The 17,824-nt window shown below is 51.8% G+C and overlaps 1 protein-coding gene across 1 annotated transcript in view; it reads left to right on the top strand.

Annotated features, from left to right (window-relative positions):
* Positions 1-17,824, top strand: part of NFKBIE (NFKB inhibitor epsilon) — a 209,857-nt gene that overhangs the window by 140,636 nt on the left and 51,397 nt on the right. The window contains exon 4 of the mRNA XM_069608863.1: positions 12,012-12,100. Within this exon, the coding sequence (XP_069464964.1) occupies positions 12,012-12,100 (89 nt within the window). The remainder of the gene's footprint in view (positions 1-12,011; positions 12,101-17,824) is intronic.

Raw genomic sequence — 17,824 nt, 5'->3', positions numbered from 1 at the left:
ACAAATGTGCAGTTCAGTGGCTAGAAGGAAAGAGCAACCACACACACCAAGCTAGGGAAAAGGAAAACGGGGCGTTAGATCAAGGAAGCGAAAGGTGAGTGTAATGTATGCACAGTGATTTCACTAACCATGCATAAATGCAAGTGGATCTTGGGTGTGTCCTGGGCTGAATATCGGACCGTAACTGGACAGGACTGGGAGGTTAGTATGTTAATAGGGGCTAACCCGATGAAACAAGGACGTACTAAACAGTTCATCAAAGGTTAAATCAGCAGAGCGTCCAAATCCATACAAGGGGTCTCTTATAATCCAATCCAGCAGGTTTTAGCATGGAGTCTTTATGATAAGGAAAATGTTCTTCTGTTCTGGTGGTGGTGAAAAGTAAGTAAGAAGAGGATTCAGGATAGGGTTAAAAGGAAAAGAGGAGCAAGGCACAGTAGAATGGTACCTGTGCACTGGAGAGGTAACGTGGTTGTCCGACAGGGATCGAGCGTAGAGTATCCAGGGATGTTCCGTGTTCAGATGTCAATCAGCAGCGTCAAAGCAGACAAGGAGAAGACAATCAGCAAAGTGCCGTGGTCGTGGAGTAGATATCAATGTCCAAGCCGATAGGTAGCAGGCAATGGAAGTCTGGCCCTGTACCGTGGTCGGAAGACAGAAGAGAAACAGCGACAGAGAAGCAAGGAGGCTTGAAGCATCTGCAGTAGAACGTGGAAACAGCCAGACATAAAACAGGAGCACAGGAATTCTTTTTTTAAAATTTGTTTTGGCTACACAGTAACCTTTACAAAATATAAAAATCAGATATGAACAGATCATAAAATTGCATTACGTAAAATTTCATTACATACGATCCAATACATACAATATGACAAATCCTAATTTTTACAGAAAAGAATAAATGACTTGTGCAACAAACTAAACCACAAAAAGAGCAAAGAAATACTAGTTATCTGAAGAAACCTTCATTCATGTCCAGGCTGCCTCCCTATAATTCACATTTAACTTTTAAAAAGCGTAGTACCGCCAATTGTAGTTTAACCCTCGAGCCGTGCAGCATATCATTCCAGAGGGCTTCCAAATCAACACGCTCTGGGTTGGGCACATACTTAATAAAATATTCAATGCGTGCAAGTCTTAGTCCTGAACATTGTGTCAGTAAATGTTGAAAAGTTACTTCGCTAATGTCTAGCTCACAAAATAGACATTTAGCCGTGGGAGTAAACAGACATTGCCTTATGCTCATAATTTGGCCCGTTGCCAGGACGTTAAAGCAAAAACGCATGAATTCCTGTCTATGCCCTTTGCTGGGGAATCTTCTGAGGTAGGGTTCTGTTGTAGCAATTTTTTTATGATTACCAACCAGATGCGCGTATAGTTTTTTGCTTTGTAGTAGGTGAACTGTAAGATTCCAATCTGCATGTTGCAGAAGTATCTTCACCTTGGTTGGATTGCTAATAAGCAATTCTTTTGAGACCCCTACTAATGCCAGTACTTCATGAACCTCCTTTTCCAAATCCCGCACTACCACACAGGATTCCTTACCAGCGACCAGGCACCATCCCAGGATTCCATACAGGGTGGATTCCTTGCTCACAAGCAGTTTCCTAAGCAACGATACTCTGCGCCAAAGGATTACACTAGAGAGGGTATATAGCCCAAGTTCGAAAGGTATTGCCGCTAGTGGGACACACTTCGGGAGATACCAGGTCAGGGACCTTAGGACACGTGCCTCATATTTCAAAAATTCACTCCTGAACCAAGACGGGACCAATTCCATCCCATAGCAAAACTGGGCAATGGTTTTGCTACGGTACATTTTTAGACATGGTAGCATCGAGAATTTCCTGTATTTGTTATCAATTTTTAATAGTTGGGAGATCAGTGGAGTTATTTTTTTATCCAAATAATTACATAGATTGGCCCTGGTAACAGTCTCAAAAATAGGATAGCCTAGGTACATGAAAGCATGACATATAGTAAGTTTAGCGTGATCCAAAAACTATGCAAATTTGGATAACCGTTTCCTGTAGCTCAGTTGCATGATAAAAGTTTGTGTTTGATTTATGACCAATGCATTTTCCACCGTGTATTTCTTGAAAGCCGACAGAACACGTTGCGGGCCCAAAGGCGTTAAGTCAAACAATATTACGTCGTCTGCATATGCAGTCCACACAATCCTAGTACCCTCCACTTTTGGTGCAGCAAAAGATGCTTCTTCCAGGAACGGGCCAACATCTGACAAATGCAAATTAAAGACAGTAGGCGCAAATATGCACCCCTGTCTAAGACCGTTTCCTGTATTCATTTCCTCTGAAAGAGTTCCCTCAGTATTAAGACGTACCCTTATCTTAGATTCTGCATGGAGCTAATATAGGATCGCCAGGAGCTGTGAAGGCATATCCAGGGCAAGCATTTTACTCCACAGCGTGGGTCTGTCAACTAAATCAAAAGCTAAACAAAAGTCCATTGAAGCCAAGTATATAGGTTGGCTACCTCTTTGTCTGGTTTGTTGCTGCATGATGGTTAATAGGAGACCCCCCGCGTCAGTTCCAACCGCTTTCCTGATGCCAAATTGCTGTGGTGACAATACTGCCTCTTCCTCCATCCAAACATGTATGTGTTCAAGGACCAAAGACGCAAAGATCTTAGAGTCAGCATCAAGCAGGGCAATAGGTCTATAACTAGTTGGTGAGGATCTATCACCCTTTTTTATAAATTGTGACAACATAAGAGATATGCCAAGTAGTTGGAAAGACCTTGGTTATAGCGATGTTCTTGAACAGTAAAAAGAGAATTTTGGCCCAGAGAGTCATATTACCTTTAAAGACCACATTAGCAAGCATATTTGGACCTGGTGCATGAGAAGGCGAGCATCTAGAGATCAATCTTTGGACATCCTGTAAAGAAAAGGGGAAATTCCACTGGCATCATTTTTGGGGTGAAAAAGAGCTTGATGTCCATCTTGTCGTTTGCAACCCTTGCTTTTTTACTACAGTTAGATTTCTTTGTTGCATTTGTAGTACCTTGGACAAATTTCCCCCCAGTTAGTTTCTTATCAAGGGCTTGTCGATTTGTATTTACTTCTTCTTTTTTGTTATTGGTTGTTTTCGAACCTGTGCCTTTCCCTTATGGGTCATAGTATCATTCAGAGTATCAGATGTTTCCCCATAATCGTCTTCTACAATTTCTGATGAGCTTGAAGGACTCTGAGTTTGAGGGTCAGGCTCTCCCTGATTAGCTTTTTTTGAGGTCCGCAGTTCTTTCAATTCTAGGGCTTTTTTGCTTTCATCATCAAGTTGAGACAGGTCAATACAGCCTTCAACAGCCAATCCACATATATCTTTCAAGTTGGCGTTGGTATTGTGGACTTTTATTCCCGGTAAATTCTTATTTTTTTTTTCTCACAGTTTTTAACACCGCCATTTGTCTTAGCCGCCCTACGTCTAATGGCCCTGGCCCTCATTTTGTTCTCTCTTCGAGATAGCGGTGGATTATGGTTAGTTGAACATTCTAAGGAGGCGTCCCCATCTAAGGCCCCCCCTTCCTCACCATCAGGCTCTCCTCCCTCCTCTAGAGCCCTTAGTAATACAGATGGACTATCCATATCGGGAGCATTCAGTGGAACCTCTGAGTTGCTTACACTAGATGTTAGCTTCTCATCCAGTCTTGTGAAGTTTGAATGAACCAATTCGGTCTTCTCCCTTAGACTCATAATCTGAGTACCGTTAGTGGACACCAAAACTTTAAGTTCTGCCAGACCACTCAGCAGGGCAGCCAATGAGTCATTGTTTCCTGGGGTGAGGGCTTCTGCATAGGATTTAGGACAAACCTCAGTCTCACAATCTGTCTGCACTGTCTGATCGTGGGAGACTATACAGATTTGAGGTTTAACATACCCCCCCATCAGTGCCCATCTTTCCATTGCCAAAAGGAAGCACTCACCTTTACAGATCTTTTCTGTATTAACCAGTAATATGGATCTGAGTTCCTGGATATCTAAATGGATTTGTTCGTGGCCCTTGTCCAGAAGATTCAAAATCCTAGTTAATACAGGAAACGTGGCATATGTCATGGCCGTCTCCTCTTGATTGATGCCATCAAATAGCGGTCCTGTGAGGGGATCAATAGTTCCAAAAGACTGATTCAATATGGAGGACGTAAGGGAGGTTGGACTAGACGATGTTATCTTATTAGCCACTGGACCACCCTGCCCCCCACAATCCCCCGTATGTGACTCTATCTCCTTGGCCCCACCACCAATGTCCAATTTTTTTTTTCCCAACGTGAGGAAAGGCTGGGGGGTTAATGGAGCCTCCTCAGTGGGTTTGTGTAAGTGACATTGTCACAGCCCCCAGCTCTGGGTCTAATGGGTGTAGATGGCTCCTTTGACAGCCTGACCCTCCTGTCAAGTTCTGCCCGAACCACCGGCGCCAGAAGGGATGTATCGGCCCCTCTTTTAGGTTTTACTCCTTCTTCCATTTGCCCCAAGGAGTATCTACGGGAAGTCTCATATGTGTATGACAAACTCTTCTGTGCGAGAGCAGCTAGCGGGCCTGTGTTCGAATACTTATCTCCCAAAATGTCATCCACCCGGCATGAAAGGACGATACCCGTACAGTTAGGCAAACAATTTAAGTGCTTGTTCCCCGAATTTTCTTCCTCCTGAGATGAGGCGGAAGCACCCATACGTGTCACCATGCCCTTTGCATGGGGCAGTTCTTCATCTGGTGGGCTATCACCATTAGGGCCATTTTTTGGGGTAGGATCAGACTGTGGACCTTCCGCTGACAGGCTATCCATTTTAAACACAAAGACCGGTTTTGCCAAGGAGTAGGTTTTTTTAACTACTTGCATGGGTCTTACCAGTTTTCCGTTTCGGAGTGTACCAACCATACTGCAGCATGAAAGCAATGGAACTGATCTTACTCAGTTAAATACTATGGCAGCACAGTCCCCAGGGAACGCGAGACCTTGCTACCTTCATCAATTTTCTTAAACCCCCACAGAAGCAATAAACACTTGCACTCCGTACAATTCCGTACAATTCACGGAGGAATAGGGTACTTTCCTGTACCTATTAGGTGTGTAAATGTCCAGCCTCAATTGCAGTACATATTCAAAATATAAAACAAACAAAGAAGCAGAAATGCAGAGAGCACATTAAAGATGCCCCATTATGCCCACAAGATGACACTAACCATAAAGCCTCCAGAACAGCACTCACCAAAAAGAAAACTTTTCTCATCAAGTAAATGCGGGCTCCAAGGGTTACCCCGAAGGCCTCTCAAACAAGGCTTGCCCTATACCAGTGTTGCCCTGTAAGATTCCTCCCCAAAGTAGGGCCCCGCGCCCCGCGCCGCGCACCGTGAACAGTAAACAGTACTTGTGTGTACTTCTGGGTGCGCGCGCAGGTCAGCGGGCTTATGTCCACGCAGGAGGACGGCGTAGACGCCCAGGGGGCAGAGCCAAGATCACAGTGCCAGACCTTTTTCTATCTTGTTAGGTCCAGGCAGCCAGGTGCATCGAAAGAAAGACGTCCTCCAGACGGCTTTCAAGTGGTTTTCCCTCGAGTCGTCCTGCTGGATAGAAGGATCGCAACACTTCAAAGGATCACCAGTGCCAGCTGACAGCAACCCGCCGCCCCAGCAAACAGTACTTGTGTGTACTTCTGGGTACAGGAATTCCTGGAAGTTCCGAAGGACACAAGGAAACAGCATGTAACCGAGCCGTAACATAACTTCAATCAGAAGCGTTGGAACAGCGTTCTGAGGAATAGATATAGATCAAGAAGCAGTCAGGTGACCGCATAGCCCATGTCATGTCCTAGGCGAAGGGGCTCACTCTGCAGGATATGCGTCTGCACAGCTGTCACAAAGCTAAATTAGTTGCCTGGACAACAGAACGCAAAGCGTTCTATGCTGGTGCGCACAAAACTGAGACAGACGCTATGGTAGTTGCCACAAGCGAGTCCGTGGATAGCGATTCCTGGGGAATCCGTGTAGTGAGGAGCACAGCCCCTGGCCAACCATGACAGCAAGGCCTACCTTAATGAAGCAATCCTGGGTCCCCACCAACAATCTCTGGTATGCGTGAGGTCATAAACAGAGTGCTTTGCAACAGAAAAGGTAAAGGGGTGAAAACATGTAATACTAAGTCCCACCTATTTTCCTGTCTGTTGTGGATCAAAGGGTCTTTCTGGTTAATTGAGCTCTCTGTGGTTCCTGATTAAAACCACAGGTCTCCCTTGAAGATGTGGGGAGACCAGACTTTTGGTCGCCGCTAAACCACATACTAGTACCTTCTGAATGGGGTCCCCCTGTGGGGATGACAAAGAGATCCATTGCAGTAAATGAGGACAGTGATGCGAGGAGTGGCAGGAACCCCATTACACTGCATGTGGCTACTGGCGTGTAGAATGAGCGGAGATCCATTGCAGTAAATGAGGCCAGTGACGTGAGGAGTGGCAGGAACCCCATTACACTGCATGAGGCCAGTGATGTGAGGAGTGACTGGACCCCATTACACTGCATGAGGCCAGTGATGTGAGGAGTGGCAGGAACCCCATTACACTGCATGAGGCTACTGGCGGGTAGAATGAGCGGAGATCCATTGCAGTAAATGAGGCCAGTGACGTGAGGAGTGACTGGAAGCCCATTACACTGCATGAGGCTACTGGCGCGATGGATGAGCGGAGATCAATTACACTGCATGAGGCCAGTGATGTGAGGAGTGGCTGGAACCCCCATTACACTGCATGAGGGCAGCGATGTGCGGAGTGACTGGACCCCATTAAACTGCATGAGGCCAGTGATGTGAGGAGTGGCTGGAACCCCCATTACACTGCATGAGGCCAGCGATGTGCGGAGTGACTGGACCCCATTACACTGCATGAGGCCAGTGATGTGAGGAGTGGCTGGAACCCCCATTACACTGCATGAGGCCAGTGATGTGAGGAGTGGCTGGAACCCCCATTACACTGCATGAGGCCAGTGATGTGAGGAGTGACTGGAACCCCCATTACACTGCATGAGGCCAGTGATGTGAGGAGTGGCTGGAACCCCCATCACAATGCATGTGGCTACTGGCGTGTAGAATGAGCGGAGATCCATTGCAGTAAATGAGGCCAGTGACGTGAGGAGTGACTGGAACCCCCATTGCACTGCATGAGGCCAGTGATGTGAGGAGTGGCTGGAACCCCCATTACACTGCAGGAGGCCAGTGATGTGAGGAGTGGCTGGAAACCCCATTACACTGCATGAGGCCAGTGATGTGAGGAGTGGCTGGAACCCCCATTACACTGCATGAGGCCAGTGATGTGAGGAGTGGCTGGAACCCCCATTACACTGCATGAGGCCAGTGATGTGAGGAGTGGCTGGAACCCCCATTACACTGCATGAGGCCAGTGATGTGAGGAGTGGCTGGAACCCCCATTACACTGCATGAGGCCAGTGATGTGAGGAGTGGCTGGAACCCCCATTACACTGCATGTGGCTACTGGCGTGTAGAATGAGCGGAAATCCATTGCATTGCAGTAAATGAGGCCAGTGACGTGAGGAGTGACTGGAACCCCCATTGCACTGCATGAGGCCAGTGATGTGAGGAGTGGCTGGAACCCCCATTACACTGCATGAGGCCAGTGATGTGAGGAGTGGCTGGAACCCCCATTACAGTGCATGAGGCCAGTGATGTGAGGAGTGGCTGGAACCCCCATTACACTGCATGAGGCCAGTGATGTGAGGAGTGGCTGGAACCCCCATTACACTGCATGAGGCAAGCGATGTGCGGAGTGACTGGACCCCATTACACTGCATGTGGCTACTGGCGTGTAGAATGAGCGTAGATCCATTGCAGTAAATGAGGCCAGTGACGTGAGGAGTGACTGGAACCCCCATTGCACTGCATGAGGCCAGTGATGTGAGGAGTGGCTGGAACCCCCATTACACTGCATGAGGCCAGTGATGTGAGAAGTGGCTGGAACCCCCATTACACTGCATGAGGCCAGTGATGTGAGGAGTGGCTGGAACCCCCATTACACTGCATGAGGCCAGTGATGTGAGGAGTGGCTGGAACCCCCATTACACTGCATGAGGCCAGCGATGTGCAGAGTGACTGGACCCCATTACACTGCATGTGGCTACTGGCGTGTAGAATGAGCGGAGATCCATTGCAGTAAATGAGGCCAGTGACGTGAGGAGTGACTGGAACCCCCATTGCACTGCATGAGGCCAGTGATGTGAGGAGTGGCTGGAACCCCCATTACACTGCATGAGGCCAGTGATGTGAGGAGTGGCTGGAACCCCCATTACACTGCATGAGGCCAGTGATGTGAGGAGTGGCTGGAACCCCCATTACACTGCATGAGGCCAGTGATGTGAGGAGTGGCTGGAACCCCCATTACACTGCATGAGGCCAGTGATGTGAGGAGTCGCTGGAACCCCAATACACTGCATGAGGCCAGTGATGTGAGGAGTGGCTGGAACCCCAATACACTGCATGAGGCCAGTGATGTGAGGAGTGGCTGGATCCCCATTACACTGCATGAGACCAGTGATGTGAGGAGTGGCTGGAACCCCCATTACACTGCATGAGGCCAGTGATGTGAGGAGTGGCTGGAACCCCCATTACACTGCATGAGGCCAGCGATGTGCGGAGTGACTGGACCCCATTACACTGCATGTGGCTACTGGCGTGTAGAATGAGCGTAGATCCATTGCAGTAAATGAGGCCAGTGACGTGAGGAGTGACTGGAACCCCCATTGCACTGCATGAGGCCAGTGATGTGAGGAGTGGCTGGAACCCCCATTACACTGCATGAGGCCAGTGATGTGAGAAGTGGCTGGAACCCCCATTACACTGCATGAGGCCAGTGATGTGAGGAGTGGCTGGAACCCCCATTACACTGCATGAGGCCAGTGATGTGAGGAGTGGCTGGAACCCCCATTACACTGCATGAGGCCAGCGATGTGCAGAGTGACTGGACCCCATTACACTGCATGTGGCTACTGGCGTGTAGAATGAGCGGAGATCCATTGCAGTAAATGAGGCCAGTGACGTGAGGAGTGACTGGAACCCCCATTGCACTGCATGAGGCCAGTGATGTGAGGAGTGGCTGGAACCCCCATTACACTGCATGAGGCCAGTGATGTGAGGAGTGGCTGGAACCCCCATTACACTGCATGAGGCCAGTGATGTGAGGAGTGGCTGGAACCCCCATTACACTGCATGAGGCCAGTGATGTGAGGAGTGGCTGGAACCCCCATTACACTGCATGAGGCCAGTGATGTGAGGAGTCGCTGAACCCCAATACACTGCATGAGGCCAGTGATGTGAGGAGTGGCTGGAACCCCAATACACTGCATGAGGCCAGTGATGTGAGGAGTGGCTGGAACCCCCATTACACTGCATGAGACCAGTGATGTGAGGAGTGGCTGGAACCCCCATTACACTGCATGAGGCCAGTGATGTGAGGAGTGGCTGGAACCCCCATTACACTGCATGAGGCCAGCGATGTGCGGAGTGACTGGACCCCATTACACTGCATGTGGCTACTGGCGTGTAGAATGAGCGGAGATCCATTGCAGTAAATGAGGCCAGTGACGTGAGGAGTGACTGGAACCCCCATTGCACTGCATGAGGCCAGTGATGTGAGGAGTGGCTGGAACCCCCATTACACTGCATGAGGCCAGTAATGTGAGGAGTGGCTGGAACCCCCATTACACTGCATGAGGCCAGTGATGTGAGGAGTGGCTGGAACCCCCATTACACTGCATGAGGCCAGTGATGTGAGGAGTCGCTGGAACCCCAATACACTGCATGAGGCCAGTGATGTGAGGAGTGGCTGGAACCCCCATTACACTGCATGAGGCCAGCGATGTGCGGAGTGACTGGACCCCATTACACTGCATGTGGCTACTGGCGTGTAGAATGAGCGGAGATCCATTGCAGTAAATGAGGCCAGTGACGTGAGGAGTGACTGGACCCCATTACACTGCATGAGGCCAGTGATGTGAGGAGTGGCTGGAACCCCCGTTACACTGCATGAGGCCAGTGATGTGAGGAGTGACTTGACCCCATCACACTGCATGAGGCTACTGGCGTGTAGAATGAGCGGAGATCCATTGCAGTAAATGAGGCCAGTGATGTGAGGAGTGGCTGGAACCCCCATTACACTGCATGAGGCCAGTGATGTGAGGAGTGGCTGGAACCCCCATTACACTGCATGAGGCCAGTGATGTGAGGAGTCGCTGAACCCCAATACACTGCATGAGGCCAGTGATGTGAGGAGTGGCTGGAACCCCAATACACTGCATGAGGCCAGTGATGTGAGGAGTGGCTGGAACCCCCATTACACTGCATGAGACCAGTGATGTGAGGAGTGGCTGGAACCCCCATTACACTGCATGAGGCCAGTGATGTGAGGAGTGGCTGGAACCCCCATTACACTGCATGAGGCCAGCGATGTGCGGAGTGACTGGACCCCATTACACTGCATGTGGCTACTGGCGTGTAGAATGAGCGGAGATCCATTGCAGTAAATGAGGCCAGTGACGTGAGGAGTGACTGGAACCCCCATTGCACTGCATGAGGCCAGTGATGTGAGGAGTGGCTGGAACCCCCATTACACTGCATGAGGCCAGTAATGTGAGGAGTGGCTGGAACCCCCATTACACTGCATGAGGCCAGTGATGTGAGGAGTGGCTGGAACCCCCATTACACTGCATGAGGCCAGTGATGTGAGGAGTCGCTGGAACCCCAATACACTGCATGAGGCCAGTGATGTGAGGAGTGGCTGGAACCCCCATTACACTGCATGAGGCCAGCGATGTGCGGAGTGACTGGACCCCATTACACTGCATGTGGCTACTGGCGTGTAGAATGAGCGGAGATCCATTGCAGTAAATGAGGCCAGTGACGTGAGGAGTGACTGGACCCCATTACACTGCATGAGGCCAGTGATGTGAGGAGTGGCTGGAACCCCCGTTACACTGCATGAGGCCAGTGATGTGAGGAGTGACTTGACCCCATCACACTGCATGAGGCTACTGGCGTGTAGAATGAGCGGAGATCCATTGCAGTAAATGAGGCCAGTGACGTGAGGAGTGACTGGACCCCATTACACTGCATGAGGCCAGTGATGTGCGGAGTGACTGGACCCCATTACACTGCATGAGGCCAGTGATGTGAGGAGTGGCTGGAACCCCCATTACACTGCATGAGGCCAGTGATGTGAGGAGTGGCTGGAACCCCATTACACTGCATGAGGCCAGCGATGTGCGGAGTGACTGGACCCCATTACACTGCATGTGGCTACTGGCGTGTAGAATGAGCGGAGATCCATTGCAGTAAATGAGGCCAGTGACGTGAGGAGTGACTGGACCCCATTACACTGCATGAGGCCAGTGATGTGAGGAGTGGCTGGAACCCCCATTACACTGCATGAGGCCAGTGATGTGAGGAGTGACTGGACCCATCACACTGCATGAGGCTACTGGTGTGTAGAATGAGCGGAGGTCCATTGCAGTAAATGAGGCCAGTGATGTGAGGAGTCGCTGGAACCCCAATACAGTGCATGAGGCTACTGGCGTGTAGAATGAGCGGAGATCCATTGCAGTAAATAGGCCAGTGACGTGAGGAGTGACTGGAAGCCCATTACAGTGCATGAGGCCAGTGATGTGAGGAGTGACTGGACCCCATTACACTGCATGAGGCCAGTGATGTGCGGAGTGACTGGACCCCATTACACTGCATGAGGCCAGTGATGTGCGGAGTGACTGGACCCCATTACACTGCATGAGGCCAGTGATGTGCGGAGTGACTGGACCCCATCACACTGCATGAGGCTACTGGCGCGCGGAATGACTGCAGACTTGTGAAATGGCAGCAAGTCCATTATATAGTTAATGAGTCCAGTAATGGGAGCATTTAGGCTCCCTGTTTCAAACTCCGTTGTTTTTCTGTCCCCACCACCCCCTCTAAACTCCCCTTTTCTGCCCTTCTTTCTGCCCTAGGATTAGCCTGCCTTCACATCGCCACACTGAAGAGAAACGGCTCGCTGGTCGCCCTGCTGCTGAAAAGGGAGGCCGACATCAACGTCAAGGTATCTACGAACGAGGGTTCCAGGCGAGCCACTGGTCCCAAGACAGGCAGAGGAAACGGGGCTTACCCGCATGCAACCATGTAGAGGCTAGTGGCAGGAGCTCCCCCGGGAAGCAAGGCCAGGAGCGAGCTGTACCCACACACCAGGGGCAGGAAAGGGCTGTACCAGGCATTATGGACAGTAGTGGGCGGTGCCTTGGCAAAGGTGGGGAGCTGATGGTCCCTAAACACAAAGTGGCAGGACATAGCTCCATACAAACGCTAAAAGGCAGGAGGGTGCTGTACACAGACACAGAGGGGAGATGGGGACTGTAACCAGACAGAGGGAGGAGAGTGCTGTTCCCAGACACTAACTGGAAGGAGGGTGGTGTACAGAGACACAGAGGGGAGATGGGGACTGTAACCAGACAGAGGGAGGAGAGTGCTGTTCCCAGACACGGAAGGGAAGGAGGGTGCTGTACACAGACACAGAGGGGAGATGGGGACTGTAACCAGACAGAGGGAGGAGAGTGCTGTTCCCAGACACTAACTGGAAGGAGGGTGGTGTACACAGACACAGAGGGGAGATGGGGACTGTAACCAGAGGGAGGAGAGTGCTGTTCCCAGACACTAAAGGGAAGGAGGGTGCTATACACAGACACAGAGGGGAGATGGGGACTGTAACCAGACAGAGGGAGGAGAGTGCTGTTCCCAGACACTAAAGGGAAAGAGGGTGCTGTACACAGACACAGAAGGGAGATGGGGACTGTAACCAGACAGAGGGAGGAGAGTGCTGTTCCCAGACACTAAAGGGAAAGAGGGTGCTGTACAGAGACACAGAGGGGAGATGGGGACTGTAACCAGACAGAGGGAGGAGAGTGCTGTTCCCAGACACTGAAAGGCAGGAAGGCTCTGTACACAGACACAGAGGGGAGATGGGGACTGTAACCAGACAGAGGGAGGAGAGTGCTGTTCCCAGACACTGAAGGGAAGGAGGGTGCTGTACACACACACAGAGGGGAGATGGGGACTGTAACCAGACAGAGGGAGGAGAGTGCTGTTCCCAGACACTTAAAGGCAGGAAGGCGCTGTACACAGACACAGAGGGGAGATGGGGACTGTAACCAGACAGGGGGAGGAGAGTGCTGTTCCCAGACACTGACGGGAAGGAGGGTGCTGCACACAGACACAGAGGGGAGATGGGGACTGTAACCAGACAGGGGGGTGCTGTTCTCAGACACTAAATGGAAAGAGGGTGCTGTACACAGACACAGAGGGGAGATGGGGACTGTAACCAGACAGAGGGAGGAGAGTGCTGTTCCCAGACACTAAAGGGAAAGAGGGTGCTGTATACAGACAAAGAAGGGAGATGGGGACTGTAACCAGACAGAGGGAGGAGAGTGCTGTCCCCAGACACTAAAGGGAAAGAGGGTGCTGTACACAGACACAGAGGGGAGATGGGGACTGTAACCAGACAGGGGAGAGGGGGGGAGTACTGTTCCCAGACACTGAAGGGAAGGAGGGTGCTGTACACAGACACAGAGGGGAGATGTGGACTGTAACCCGACAGAGAGGGAGGGGAGCATTGGTCCCAGACACTGAAGGGAAGGAGGGTGCAGTACACAGACACAGAGGGGAGATGGGGACTGTAACCCGACAGTGGGAGGAGAGTACTGTTCCCAGACACTAAAAGGCAGGAAGGCGCTGTACACAGACACAGAGGGGAGATGGAGGCTGTAACCAGACAGAGGGAGGAGAGTGCTGTTCCCAGACACTGAAAGGCAGGAAGACGCTGTACACAGACACAGAGGGGCGATGGGGACTGTAACCAGACAGAGGGAGGAGAGTGCTGTTCCCAGATACTAAAGGGAAGGAGGGTGCTGTACACAGACAAAGAGGGGAGATGGGGACTGTAACCAGACAGAGGGAGGAGAGTGCTGTTCCCAGACACTGAAGGGAAGGAGGGTGCTGTACACAGACACAGAAGGGAGATGGGGACTGTAACCAGACAGAGGGAGGAGAGTGCTGTTCCCAGACACGGAAGGGAAGGAGGGTGCTGTACACAGACACAGAGGGGAGATGGGGACTGTAACCAGAGGGAGGAGAGTGCTGTTCCCAGACACTAAAGGGAAGGAGGGTGCTGTACACAGACACAGAGGGGAGATGGGGACTGTAACCAGACAGAGGGAGGAGAGTGCTGTTCCCAGACACTAACGGGAAGGAGGGTGCTGTACGCAGACACAAAGGGGGAATGGGGGCTGTAACCAGACAGAGGGAGGAGAGTGCTGTTCCCAGACACTGAAGGGAAGGAGGGTGCTGTACACAGACACAGAGGGGAGATGGGGACTGTAACCAAAGGGAGGAGAGTGCTGTTCCCAGACACTAAAGGGAAGGAGGGTGCTGTACGCAGACACAAAGGAGGGATGGGGACTGTAACCAGAGGGAGTAGAGTGCTGTTCCCAGACACTAAAGGGAAGGAGGGTGCTGTATGCAAACACAGAGGGGAGATGGGGACTGTAACCAGGCAGAGGGAGGAGAGTGCTGTTACCAGACACTAACGGGAAGGAGGGTGCTGTACGCAGACACAAAGGGGGGATGGGGGCTGTAACCAGACAGAGGGAGGAGAGTGCTGTTCCCAGACACTAAAGGGAAGGAGGGTGCTGTATGCAAACACAGAGGGGAGATGGGGACTGTAACCAGGCCGAGGGAGGAAAGTGCTGTTACCAGACACTAACGGGAAGGAGGATGCTGTACGCAGACACAAAGGGGGAATGGGGACTGTAACCAGACAGAGGGAGGAGAGTGCTGTTCCCAGACACTGAAGGGAAGGAGGGCGCTGTACACAGACACAGAGGGGAGATGGGGACTGTAACCAGAGGGAGGAGAGTGCTGTTCCCAGATACTAAAGGGAAGGAGGGTGCTGTACGCAGACACAAAGGAGGGATGGGGACTGTAACCAGAGGGAGGAGAGTGCTGTTCCCGGACACTAAAGGGAAGGAGGGTGCTGTATGCAGACACAGAGGGGAGATGGGGACTGTAACCAGACAGAGGGAGGAGAGTGCTGTTCCCAGACACTGAACGGAAGGAGGGTGCTGTACACAGACACAGAGGGGAGATGGGGACTATAACCAGACAGAGGGAGGAGAGTGCTGTTCCCAGACACTATAAGGCAGGAAGGCGCTGTAAATAGATGCAGAGGGGAGATGGGGACTGTAACCAGACAGAGGGAGGAGAGTGCTGTTCCCAGACACTAAAGGGAAAGAGGGTGCTGTACACAGACACAGAAGGGAGATGGGGAGTGTAACCAGACAGAAGGAGGAGAGTGCTGTTCCCAGACACTAAAGAGAAAGAGGGTGCTGTACACAGACACAGAGGGGAGATGGGGACTGTAGCCAGACAGAGGGAGGAGAGTGCTGTTCCCAGACACTAAAGGGAAAGAGGGTGCTGTACACAGACACAGAGGGGAGATGGGGACTGTAACCAGACAGAGGGAGGAGAGTGATGTTCCCAGACACTGAAGGGAAGGAAGGCGCTGTACACAGACACAGAGGGGAGATGGGGACTGTAACCAGACAGGGGGAGGAGAGTGCTGTTCCCAGACACTGAAGGGAAGGAGGGTGCTGTACACAGACACAGAGGGGAGATGGGGACTGTAACCAGACAGAGGGAGGAGAGTGCTGTTCCCAGACACTAAAGGGAAAGAGGGTGCTGTACACAGACACAGAAGGGAGAAGGGGACTCTAACCAGACAGAGGGAGGAGAGTGCTGTTCCCAGACACCGAAAGGCAGGAAGGCGCTGTACACAGACACAGAGGGGAGATGGGGACTGTAACCAGACAGAGGGAGGAGAGTGCTGTTCCCAGACACTAAAGGGAAGGAGGGTGCAGTACACAGACACAGAAGGGAGATGGGGACACTAACCAGACAGAGGGAGGAGAGTGCTGTTCCCAGACACCGAAAGGCAGGAAGGCGCTGTACACAGACACAGAGGGGAGATGGGGACTGTAACCAGACAGAGGGAGGAGAGTGATGTTCCCAGACACTGAAGGGAAGGAGGGTGCTGTACACAGACACAGAGGGGAGATGGGGACTGTAACCAGACAGAGGGAGGAGAGTGCTTTTCCCAGACACTTAAAGGCAGGAAGGCGCTGTACACAGACACAGAGGGGAGATGGGCACTGTAACCAGACAGGGGGAGGAGAGTGCTGTTCCCAGACACTGACGGGAAGGAGGGTGCTGCACACAGACACAGAGGGGAGATGGGGACTCTAACCAGACAGAGGGAGGAGAGTGCTGTTCCCAGACACTAAAGGGAAAGAGGGTGCTGTACACAGACACAGAAGGGAGATGGGGACTGTAACCAGACAGAGGGAGGAGAGTGCTGTTCCCAGACACTAAAGGGAAAGGGGTGCTGTACACAGACACAGAAGGGAGATGGGGACTGTAACCAGACAGGGGGGGTGCTGTTCTCAGACACTGAAGGGAAGGAGGTTGCTGTACACAGACACAGAGGGGAGATGGGGACTGGAACCAGAGGGAGGAGAGTGCTGTTCCCAGACACAGAAGGGAGATGGGGACTATAACCAGACAGAAGGAGGCGAGTGCTGTTCCCAGACACTAAAGGGAAAGAGGGTGCTGTACACAGACACAGAGGGGAGATGGGGACTGTAACCAGACAGAGGGAGGAGAGTGCTGTTCCCAGACACTAACGGGAAAGAGGGTGCTGTATACAGACACAGAAGGGAGATGGGGACTGTAACCAGACACAGGGAGGAGAGTGCTGTCCCCAGACACTAAAGGGAAAGAGGGTGCTGTACACAGACACAGAGGGGAGATGGGAACTGTAACCAGACAGGGGGGAGGGGGAGTACTGTTCCCAGACACTGAAGGGAAGGAGGTTGCTGTACACAGACACAGAGGGGAGATGGGGACTGGAACCAGAGGGAGGAGAGTGCTGTTCCCAGACACTTAAAGGGAAAGAGGGCGCTGTACACAGACACAGAGGGGAGATGGGGACTGTAACCAGACAGAGGGAGGAGAGTGCTGTTCCCAGACACTGAAGGGAAGGAGGGTGCTGTACACAGACACAGAAGGGAGATGGGGACTGTAACCAGACACAGGGAGGAGAGTGCTGTCCCCAGACACTAAAGGGAAAGAGGGTGCTGTACACAGACACAGAGGGGAGATGGGGACTGTAACCAGACAGGGGAGAGCGGGGAGAGTACTGTTCCCAGACACTGAAGGGAAGGAGGTTGCTGTACACAGACATAGAGGGGAGATGGGGACTGGAACCAGAGGAAGGAGAGTGCTGTTCCCAGACACTTAAAGGGAAAGAGGGCGCTGTACACAGACACAGAGGGGAGATGGGGACTGTAACCAGACAGAGGGAGGAGAGTGCTGTTCCCAGACACTAAAGGGAAAGAGGGTGCTGTACACAGACACCGAGGGGAGATGGGGACTGTAACCAGACAGAGGGAGGAGAGTGATGTTCCCAGACACTGAAGGGAAGGAAGGCGCTGTACACAGACACAGAGGGGAGATGGGGACTGTAACCAGACAGGGGGAGGAGAGTGCTGTTCCCAGACACTGAAGGGAAGGAGGGTGCTGTACACAGACACAGAGGGGAGATGGGGACTGTAACCAGACAGAGGGAGGAGAGTGCTGTTCCCAGACACTAAAGGGAAAGAGGGTGCTGTACACAGACACAGAAGGGAGAAGGGGACTCTAACCAGACAGAGGGAGGAGA

Source organism: Ambystoma mexicanum, chromosome 4q (genome assembly GCF_040938575.1).
Source record: "Ambystoma mexicanum isolate Mex_15411 chromosome 4q, UKY_AmexF1_1, whole genome shotgun sequence".
Classification (NCBI taxonomy): Eukaryota; Metazoa; Chordata; class Amphibia; order Caudata; family Ambystomatidae; genus Ambystoma; species Ambystoma mexicanum.
Note: the sequence above shows the minus strand (reverse complement) of the source record. Positions and strands in the feature narration are given on the sequence as shown.